The sequence below is a fragment of the Varanus komodoensis genome, unplaced genomic scaffold (genome assembly GCF_004798865.1).
Source record: "Varanus komodoensis strain SLA01 unplaced genomic scaffold, ASM479886v1 scaffold32, whole genome shotgun sequence".
Lineage (NCBI taxonomy): Eukaryota > Metazoa > Chordata > Lepidosauria > Squamata > Varanidae > Varanus > Varanus komodoensis.
In genome coordinates this window covers 2306097-2317016 of record NW_025335798.1, presented here as the reverse complement: position 1 = coordinate 2317016, position 10920 = coordinate 2306097, and the positions used below count along the sequence as shown (strand labels likewise).

General features: G+C 44.4%; 1 protein-coding gene across 1 annotated transcript; it reads left to right on the top strand.

The window, feature by feature from the left end:
• The first annotated feature begins 364 nt into the window (after window positions 1–364).
• Window positions 365–10684, top strand: LOC123027528 (dnaJ homolog subfamily B member 6-like). Its single transcript, XM_044438463.1, has 7 exons — window positions 365–429; window positions 2506–2615; window positions 4176–4229; window positions 6237–6347; window positions 7236–7338; window positions 8955–9025; window positions 10395–10684. The coding sequence occupies exons 1-7, from the start codon at window positions 365–367 to the stop codon at window positions 10682–10684; spliced, it is 804 nt and encodes a 267-aa protein (XP_044294398.1).
• The last annotated feature ends 236 nt before the right edge of the window (window positions 10685–10920 follow it).

The window sequence follows — 10920 nt, the reverse complement described above, 5'->3', positions numbered from 1 at the left end:
TGTCAGTTGGTTTTTTAAAATGTTTGCAGCTTTGCAGACTTGTATACAGGTGCTATGGCTTCATCTTGGGCTCTGAAAAAGCCAAAATGCAGGTCTATTTGCTTCACATCTGCATTTCTGGGAATTGTTAATGTATTTTGTTCTAGCCTAAGTTTTTCCCCTATATACTGTAGGATCAACTGTCCACACCACTGCCTTTTGCCCCTTTGCATGGGGTTGCCCAGCCTGGTGGATGGCCATGAACACCTTGAACCTCAGCTGAGAACCCAAGATTTTCGCTGTATACCCAGAGACAACACCAAGCACGTGGCTGCTTTTACTGTGTTTGCATCCACCCTGGTTCTGCAGAAAGCATCAGTTCACCATGGTGGAGTACTATGAAGCACTGGGACTTGCCCGAAATGCGTCCTTAGATGATGTTAAAAAAGCGTAAGTGCATCTTGGTTGTACCTAGCCTCATACCTATGCTATCTTTTTCCTAAGCAGGAAATTACCTTCCCAGACTCTCAGCCACAATCATGACTGTGAGAAGCAGCAGGTACTCAATGAGCTTTCCCCCATTACTGTAACTTTAGTACACAATGGAAGGAAGAGTCATGAAAATGCAAGAGAGGTAGGGGGCTCTCCTACATTTGAGACACTTAGGGACTGGACAGCCATCTGAGTGGGATGGTGTGACTTGGCATCCTGCACCAGCAGGAGGTTGGACCCAATGGCTTTCATGGCCCCTTCCAACCCTGACCCTGAGTCAGGGCTCACCAGGCTGCCCAGTGGGCACTTGGTCATTAGCTGTCATTAACCCTCGCTAATCTTCCAACCACCTCAGAATTCCCAGTCTTCCTTGAGTTTTGTTGCAGTCCTCTCAATACCTAGAAAGGGGGGATTTAATTTTTACAAGCAGCAATGTATTTTTCCCTGTTGAAATGCAAAGTATTTTGGGGTGGCTTGGCCTTGATGGACAATTAAGACCCATTAGCTTTACAGAAGAATCTGCAGCGGAAAAAGATTTGCAACATGAATCAACACAGCTGCAGTTCTGGGGAATGGCTATGGGGACTCTCATGATGAACATCTGCATCTCAACATCTTCCCCAACACCACTGAGCAGAAAAATATTCTGTGGCAGAGAGTGAAACAGTACAGAGCAATGCATGGCATCACTAAAAACGTAGAACAGATGTCCCCTTAGTTTGATTCCACAATGAACCGTTTAAGGGTTTGGAGAACACAATGACTCACACTGAAGGACTGAGCACAGCCTGAGTGTAGGCTCTTGTTGAAATGAAGGTTATTGTGCTGTCTGATTCTACTGAGATAACAAATCACAATTCACAGCCCAAAACAACTTGCAGGTTCCCTTCATGGGCTGTTCATATTTAACAAGTCATGTTGGGTTCAGGCAAAGACATGCTCAGCTCTTCAGTATGAAAACCCCAGAAGCATAGGATGTCTTGGTCTGGCACTGGAAAAAGCATAATGGAAGTGGCATTTTAAATTGATCTTGGAAATGGATAAGGAGTTCCAGAACCGCAGTGATCAAGCTTTTGCAGAGAACCTGTTATATATTTGGTTCAGCAGATTAAACAGCAGATTTAATTAAGAGACTGTTGCTTGGATCTGGTTCTTTCAGAATCCACAATAAGAGGCTTTTTTTGTAATACAAGGAGAACAAGTTTATTTACTTACAAACAATCCATATGTGACTTGCATGAAGAAGAGCTGTTGGTATGTTCATGCAGAATATCTTGCTTCATTGTTGTCTGGTTAGCTTAAAAAGGAGAGAGAAAAGCACATGCTTCTCATGGTGGGGGGAGAGCGAATGAGCAGCATGTGCAGGAGCCTATGGCAAACGGTCATGTGGCCTTTGGCTTTCTAGGTGAGGTGGGAGGAGTGAAGGGACAAGAAGGGCACAGATCAGGCAGAGAGCCCAGTTTCATTTTGTCTGTGGCATTAACCCCTTTCCTTCCACTCTGGTGGACAGATCCATGTAATGTTAATACGGGCAATGTTACATATACCTAACACTTTTTCCACCTGGATCTGCCTTCAACATGCATTTGGAGATCCATGTGTTTGTTTTTTACATCATAGATGTACATGATGATAGAGCTGTTAGGTCAGTCTGTAGCCCAGTGCTCAGCCCTGACCCTGCCACAACACTAAAAATATGTTTCTTGTATTTGAGCATTGTTGAGCCCTGTGCAAAATCCATGATGATAACAAGAACAATAATAGCTCATTAAATGGTTGACATTTGGCTGCCCTGTAATTTGGCTGCTTTGCCTTCACCTCTTGTGAGGGTAGGCTGAAGTCTTTGCTCCTGGAAGAAGCAGAGAATAGAATTACCTGTTCAAGAAAAGGAGGTTGCTCACTTATTTGTCCTGGGGTCAGTAAAAGACAAAAAGGTAGCTGTACCCACAAGGTTATGATGGTTAAAGGCGGTTGCTAGACACTGGGTAAAGGCATGCTAATGTATCATTCATTGTGTTTTGGGGAACCATGAAGATACAGAAAGAAAGCTCTCAGGTGGCACCCAGATAAAAATCCAGACAACAAGCAATATGCGGAGCAGAGATTCAAGGAGATTGCAGAAGCTTATGAAGTACTTTCTGACAGTAAGCATTCAATCTCTTTCTTATGGCTTCATCAGTGCCTCTTGTCATATTTCTTAATTATTTCCTCCTCCTTCTCCTCCTCCTCCTCCCTGCTCTTTCCTTTCTAGAGCTGCACAAATCACATGTTTCTTGTACAGATGTGCTGGACAAGCATCAAGATTTTGCTTGTGGTGATGCACCTCTCTGATGGAATTTTAAGAACTGAACACAAGCTGAAGGGGTGGGGAGGCAGAACACAGCGGCTCACTAACACACCGGTCTATGAGTAGGTGTGGCAGTTTATGGTCTGGAAGATAGTTTTCTTCCCTTGCGATATCTGAGTTACACCGACTAGACACATTGAGTGCCAGTGCTTCCTCTAAAGAAATACTCACTTTTTTTCTAGAGGAATCAGGAAAACAGGTGTTAGTAAGACACAGGCCTTACGAAGAAAGGTGGATTAGCCCAGCCATTTGCAGTATATTCAGGCACTTAGTGCATGGCCTGTGCTAATGCAGATAGACCCTTTGTTAACTAGGGCCCTTTCATAACTCATCCTGCTTTGGTACATTTAGAGATGCCCTTAATTCTGGATAATGCACGATATTATGGCTTTCCAACATATGCAAGCACAACAAAAGAGATACTGATATGAATTTCACACATGGGACTACAGACATTTTGAACATAGTTGTTGTTGATTTTCTTACATTCGTGAAGAAATAATATTCATGTGAAGTGTGTGATCTTCAGATTATTTCCCGCAGGGCAGGTGGGCAGGGAGCATCATCACTTCTTTCTTGGCCACTCTTAGACCTGACACACACCTTCTCTGCGTGAGTGAGGTGAATGGCAGCACGCTCCACCATCTCTATTGGCTCTCCTGTTATCTCTTGTTCTTTTCAAGGGAGTTGATACCAGCTACCCGTCCCCAGACCTTACCAAGCTCTGGTGCTTGCAATGAACCTCCTTGGCTGAGTCTAAAATCTTTTGAACTCAGATGGCAGGTGCTGTCTGTCATATGACCAACCTGCTCATTACATGGATATATGGATGGATATATCTGCCAAGTTCAGTTTCACTCACTTTTTCATTTTTCCTAAGTCCATTCTACCCCGTTTCTGCAAAAGTGCATGAATTAGCTATTTTAAAAGTCTGTATGAACATTCACAATGTTTGCGTAAGTATTATCAAAATGTCCACATCCTTGTATGTACTATTCCAAACATATACATTATGTGCATGCTTTTAAATACATACCTTTGCAAGTAGTTTTCCTCTAATACTATGATATTTTGTGTGTATCTTCCCTGAATGTATGCATTTGTGTGCACAATTTTTAAATTGCAAGCTGTATAGCAAAATTTGGAAAAGTGCAAATATTGCTGTTTTGCTGCTTTCAAGGTTCAAAGCATCTTCCATAGTTCGGTTTGGAGGAGCACTGGCAGAAGCAATTGCCCCAAACAAGTGTTCGTTTCTACTTCCAAGTGATACACAACCCGGTGTGTTGTAAAATGGCAACAACAAAACTGTTTTTGGAGCTGATGGAGAATTATGGTCTAACTTTTTTCTCCCTTTCAGACAGCAAACGTGACATCTATGACCGCTATGGCAAAGATGGACTCATGGGAAGAGGTAAGTGACAGGCCGGATAAAACTTTTTCCTCAGTCACAACTGCAGAAGAATGTGACTTGGCTTGCCCAGCGCAACAACACACAGTGGGTTATTTTGGAATGAGCTGTTGTGACATCTGAATCCAGCAAGGTAGTTTTAGCCTGGCTTGTTTTTGCACTTGCTTGTTCTCAAGTGACTTGTCAGCACATGTTTCAGAAGGCCACAGAGCTGCTTGGTGGAAGTGGCAGAAAACTTAGCTTTTATACTGGCTGCTTCATAATCTTGCAATCAAGATCATTCTTCACAAATGGAAAAATTGTTCAGATCGAATACTGATAGGGACCATGAAACTTTCATAAATTTTCCAAAACTGAAAAAATGGTTTAAAAAAGGCCCATTCCCCTAAAATCCACATTTATTCAAAGGGAGAGTACACAGTTTTGGTTTCTGGGTTGCCACTTGGGTCTAGTTTGTATGATAATTGTACATGTAATTCCAGAAAGTTAAAGCAAGGTGCCTGGTGATCTGCAAAACACAGATGGGATGAACTTAACCTATTGAAGTGTTGCAAAGGACATGTGATTATGTGCCAGAAGCAGGTGGGTGGGCTAAGGTGAGAAAACTATAGCAAAGCAAGGAACACCTGATCATCTGATTGGCAGGCAATTGAGTTAGTGAAGGATTAAACAAGCCACTAGGTTTGTTTTCATGATGTGCAAGCTCATTCAATCAGGCAAACTATGAATTTTTAGAAATATGTTTCTTTCCTCCATGTTTTTTTAAATTGAAAACTTCCTGGAGAAGATTGCATCTAAGATAAAGAAGGGTACATGGAGAGAAGCTCAGTGCTTAATCCTTTCCCACTTAGTGCTTTTCTTGCTCAAATCTGCCTTTGCCAAGTTGCTTTTTCATCCACTGGGTGAAATTCTTATCATTCTGGTGTCTTTCCTTCTAACAGAAGATGATGCTTGGGAAGACTGGCTTTGAGTTGGTAAATGGCAGGAGAAGAAAGGGTTAAGCAGACTCTTTCTAGCTGCCATTCTTCCTAGAGTGTTTTGAGGAGAAAAACTGTCATGCAATTCACTGAATATGTCATTCAAGCTTGGGACACTCAATTATGAAAAGGCAAGGCTGTAGTATGGCCTGGCAAACACAACAGTAGCAAAGATCTTGGTGACAGGCAAGAAAAAACAAGGCTGTACCAAGAAAAAAGAGTGTTTCTCAGGAGACTAGAAGCAGGAGCAGGGGCTAGTGTGTCTTTGGGTAAGCACAAGGTGGATGCAAGTTCCCACTTTCACTTGGGAAAGTGAACCCAGTGCCTTCCACTTGCTTTAGACTAAAACTCCCATCATAACAAACACTGGACATGCTGGCTGGGGGTGATAGGAACTGTAGTCCAAGCCCATCTGGTGGCCATCAGACTGTTTACCCCTGGTGCAAAGTATAGGTGTATAATTTCCAAACAGCTATACATTTGTACCTGGGGAAAATATGAAACAATTTCAATGGAAGGGCTGGCCAGTTTGTGTGGACATTACCCTACAGGCGGCCATGAGCACATCTGTTCTGGGTGGTGTTACAGCCATCAGTGCATCTACAGTTCCCTGATGCTGTTTTCCCATACCCTTTTAGGAAGTCAGAGTATATCTATTTAGGGAGCGCTTTTGATTTGATTTGGTTTCAGTGGAGGAGTTATGGGTACACTTAGCTCTTTCCCACTGAAATCAGTGGGGCTTGAAAGTGTTGCAGCTTGGCTGGATTGCAACTTTGTGTTACTTTACATTAAACTGGCCCATTTGCTCTTGTAAGAGCTGAGAAGTTAAGGTTCAAAGGATTGTTTGCACACAGTGATGCCTTGATAGAAAACACACCATCCTCCTGTTTTCTTAAATTCTGTATCCGGAGTACATGGCTGAGCAAAAGGAGATGGATTCCTATTTCCTATCTCTGTCCCTTCCTGGCATCTCTTCATATACCCTGAATGCCTGCCCTTGAAATGTGTTTTCTTTCATTTTAACTTCTTTCAGGTAGGCCTGGGGGAGCATCTAGAACCAACATTGGCCCTGAATATATGTTCCATTTCCGCAGTGCCCATGATGTCTTCAGGGACTTCTTTGGGGGACGGGACCCTTTCTTTGGTATGTGAAAATCCCCTTTATGCTTGGATGATATCCCAAAGTGATCTGATTTACCCTTTGTCCACCAGCAAACACAATCTGCCCAGTTAACCCTGAGCCAGAAGCGAAGATAAAGGGTTCTGTAGGACAAGTATGCCCAGATGACTTTAGCAAGAATGCCCCGGTCTCGTACTGCAGGCGCGGCAAAATCTCTCCAGCATCTAAGACCATTGCAGCTTGACTCCTTAAACACAAATCCTCTGCATGAGTGCCCAGTACATTTTGCTGGGCATAAGTTAAAATCTGTGGAACTTGGGGTGTTTCCAGATAAGGCTTCTGTGGTGTTATTGCCCTCCACATACACAGGATAGCGTGGGGGATCCAGCCATCTTCATCTTTCACTTCTAACCCTGCAGTGCTTCCCTGTTTCTTTTTCTATCTTTTACTTTTAACTGCAGAAAGTCTGTTAAGGAAAAAGCAGGATGCCTTCTGGCTGGTAGCTCTGGGTATGCCCTCGTGGATGGAGTGAATTAAATCGGAAAATTTAAGCAGGGCTTCTTCAGCCTAACCAGCCAGAGCTATTGGCTTGGGGTGGGAAATCCCAAGAGTGGGTCTAATAGCAAGGTGGTGCAAGCATAAGCATGTAGGAGAGATATTTACACTGGTGAAAGGGCATTGGAGAAGTAGTTAAACCAAAACTGGTCCTAGCTGCGGACCTCTCCCTGGTCAGAGGCGTCTCAGGTTCAGCATCCCATCTCAGACAGTGGGCAGCAGTGTCCTGGGCTGGAAGGGGGGGGGCTCTTTGAGGGTCTGTCTTCAACTTCCTTTCCTGGAATCAAGAAGCCTAAAAGGTTGTAGAGGCTCCTTGGCTCACCTCCCAAGCCTGAGCTGGCCTTCTTGTTGTTTCAGGAGAGCCGATGGCCTTCAGTGCTTGTGCCAGTGGAGGAAAAGGGTTCCGTTTCTACTCTTCATCAAGCAACTTCATCAATGGCAAACAAATCACCACCAAAAGGTGAGGTGAGGGTGGGCTGGTAGCACCCAGAGCCATAACTTGTCCTGGCGAAATGCGTGACATGATGTACTCAAGGTATCCATGCTATGTATGGTGCTGGTACACCCACCTGACATTTAATCGCTGTGTGTCAGGCTAACTAGGACAGCTAAAAAAATGTGTAAACCTGAGCTCTGTGAAAAATAAGAAGCGATGCAATGGAATTGGCCTGGAAGAAGCTGTGGGGCAGATTACCTTCGTTTCTTTGTGTGGGGTACCTGCCCTGGCAAGGTAACTTTCACAAAAATGAACGTGTGATTCTAATGCTGATCTATGTCATCCATTTCAGAGGTTTGCTTTCAAGTCTGACTCTTTTCTATCTACATCAAGGTTGTCGAACTCTTTCAGGAGAAGGGCCAACTCCTACTTTGGAGAATCTCTTGGTCCAGATTCCAGTGCTGGGTGGGGCTGAGAAAAGGGGCAAGGCCAAACTCAAGAGGTGGGGCCTAAAATACCAAAATTATCAGCCTATTTTAATTTCAAGCAATTCTTGTGAGTAACTGAGTCTTAAGTGAGACTTTTCAACTTCTTAGAGTAGGGCTGAGGAAACAGCACAAAAGCTTGGAACACACCAGATGACCAGTGGTTGGAGGAAAGGGATGTGACCATCTCAGGGCTGAATTTGGCCTCCAGGTAAAATCAGAGAGCCAGAAGGAGCCGGAAAACCATAGAATTCAACCCCCTGCTATTATAGAACACTAAGTTACATCATCCCATTCAAAGGATTGTAGGCAATAGCTTGAATCTGATCTGCAAAAGCTTGAATTTGGGCAAATGACTGGATCATCTATGATAAATTCTCTGCAAAACAAAAAATCATGGAGTCTATCAGCAGCCACATGAGTAAATTGTTTGGACAGGTGTTCACCAAACACATTCAGAACATGTTAGTAAAGAAAAGTATTTGCACCCTGGTGGGCAATTAGGAGAATGCAGAATTGTATAACTGATTCGTAATTCTTCCTTTGAACCATGTTGACTTTTGCAATTATTGCAAAACCTGTCTGAGGCTGTTGTCTTTATTTGGTCAGTGAAAATATCACAAATGATGTGCGAGATTTAGAGTTCTCCAGAATGCCTCCTCAGGCTAGATAGTTAAGAAAGTAGATAGGGAGGAGGAAGAAAAGTGCTGCCTCATGGAGAAGCTGGAGGTGCTACACTTACAGTCTTGTGATGGATGTGGGATGAACCTAAATTGAATGTCTTCTACCTCTTCTCATCTTCCATGCTCCCATGTTCCACGAATATAACTACAAACTACACTTTCCACTCATCATGCTCATTGTAGCAACTGCTTTCCATATACTTGTTATAGTGGGCATGGGACTCCAGGGTGGTGGTGTTTAAACCTTCCCACCTTTTATGCTTCTTGGGGTATCATTTCTCCTTGGCTTTGCTTAGCATTTCTGTGCCAGATGTGAAAGAAGCTCTTTTTCTCTCCTGCTAAAGTTCAATTCTTCTTGCAAGCCATTTGGGACTGTACAAACAGGAGCTCCAATGGTCTTTGATTAACCCCAAAGGCTTTGATTTTCTCCTCTACTGGCCATGTAATGGTAGCAGTCTTTTCTCTTTCACAGAATTGTCGAGGATGGAGAAGAACGAGTGGAAGTTGAAGAGGATGGGGAACTTAAATCTGTTCTTGTTAATGGTAAGGAACAAAAGCCTGAACTATAGAACGATGCTTTGAGCTGTCTTTAGGAAAGAAGCTACACTCCCAACACAATCTGCTTCATTACACATTGGGACTAGGGGTGGGCTTCCCCAGACGATTTGGGCAGGGAGTGTCCAGGACCTCAGAGGGAGCCCTCATAACCCAGCTATACATGTGTCAAAGCCTTTTTGCAGAGAGATTTTTCAATGAGCTGGTTGGCTCTCTCCTGTTTCAGGGGAAGTGTGAAGACAAGCTCTCTCCTGAGATTTGGGGAGCCTGGCTGCATGAGGACGAGCAGCCCTTGGCACTGACCTTGAATCCTGTTTTTCTAAGCATTGCCAGATTACAATAATACAGTGACCCCAAGCTCATGGCAAACTAGTAAACCTAAGTTATGAAGAAACAAGGCAAGATAACCTTGCATTCTCCAGGTGTTTTGGACTTCCATAATCCCTGACTATTGCCCATATTCACTGGGGCTTCCAAAATGTCTGGAAGAAACCAGGTTTCCTACTTTCATGAATGTTGAACCTGCTTCTGCCTCAGTGTACAATCAGATATAGCTCCGTAACAGAGCATGTGCCAAAACTCTGCTGGGGAGCGTCTGCCTGCGCAGCAGTAAGTTTTCAGCCCCAGGCCTCTCAGTGAGTGGGGCAGAAGAAGCGAAAGACCCTGGGGAGCAGCTGCCAGAGTAAACAGGGGCAACTGCCTCCCTTGTCTACTGCTAACAGCAGCCCTGGGCTAGAAGGCCCAGCAGCTTGACTCTCTATCCAGATACTGCCTTTTTGTTCCTAAAGGAACCCAGCCTGTGGTGGCCAGACTGATAGTGGGGATTAAAAGCTCTGAATGTATAATACTGGCTGTCTCTATGTTTCAAAGCTCAATTCAAGGTGCCCTAAAGCCTTAGGACCGCAGTACCTGATGGCATGCATCTCCCAGAAGCAACCACCCATATACCCCAATCAGCATCTGAAGCAACCTTCAAGCACTTCCTCTGAGGAGGGCTGGGGCAGGGCAATCAAGGAGAGGGTCTTCTTGGTGCTGTTCCCCCCCCCCCCATTGTGGAATTCTTTTCCCTCTGAAGTCTGCCTGTTGCCAACATCAACTTCTCCCAGGTTTTTGACAGCCTTTAATATTTTTAACAGGTTCTGGATTTTTTATGGTCCATTGTGTAAAATTGTTCAAATACTATTATATGTCTGTATATGAATAGTTTTAGAGTACGCTACTGTAATGCCTTTTAAATTATCTTAATCTTTGTAAATGACCCAGAGAGCATCGGCCATTAGGCGATACAGAAATGTAATAAGTGAAATGAAGTGATCATAGATGCTAAGGTGAGCTGTCTCTCTTCCTCCTCTTGCAGGTGTGCCTGTGGACCAAGCATGTCTTGGGGAAGGGGGAGGGCACTGTGTCCACAGGGAGCCCACCAGGTATCGGTCTGCTCCACAGTTTTCTTACGATGATGAATATGATTCCGAAGCCGTCTATGAGGTGCGCCCCGTGAGGCGGGCATTCCCCATCCGAGAGAGGAGGGGCTACGTAGCCGGGGATGAGTCTCCGGCAGAGGACAACGATTCTCACACAGACAGCGAGTCTCATGCAGATGATGGGTTCCACACTGAGGACGACGAATCCCACATTGCTGAGTTCTAGCAGCATGCGGCGTGCCATCAAAGCCCCCTATACTGGCAGCAAGTCAGGAGGAAAGTGTGACATGCCGGATAAGAACCAAGGGAAGACATGGATGAGAAGGCGGCATTAGCCAGCAGATCTAAAGTGGACCCTTGGTGGAACGGGACACCTGCGGGATGGGGAAAGGCCACTACCAAGAAGAATATTATCACAAGACGAGGAAGAGCAAGAGAGGGGAGAGGAAAGAGAACATTAAC

What these genes read in the sequence shown, in the direction of transcription:
- LOC123027528 (XM_044438463.1), top strand. Translation starts at nt 365, where the DNA reads ATGGTGGAGTACTATGAAGCACTGGGACTTGCCCGAAATGCGTCCTTA. An exon ending in AGATGGACTCATGGGAAGAG is followed by an intron (nt 4,230 to 6,236) that starts GTAAGTGACAGG and finishes AACTTCTTTCAG; the next exon opens with GTAGGCCTGGGGGAGCATCT. An exon ending in GGGACGGGACCCTTTCTTTG is followed by an intron (nt 6,348 to 7,235) that starts GTATGTGAAAAT and finishes TTGTTGTTTCAG; the next exon opens with GAGAGCCGATGGCCTTCAGT.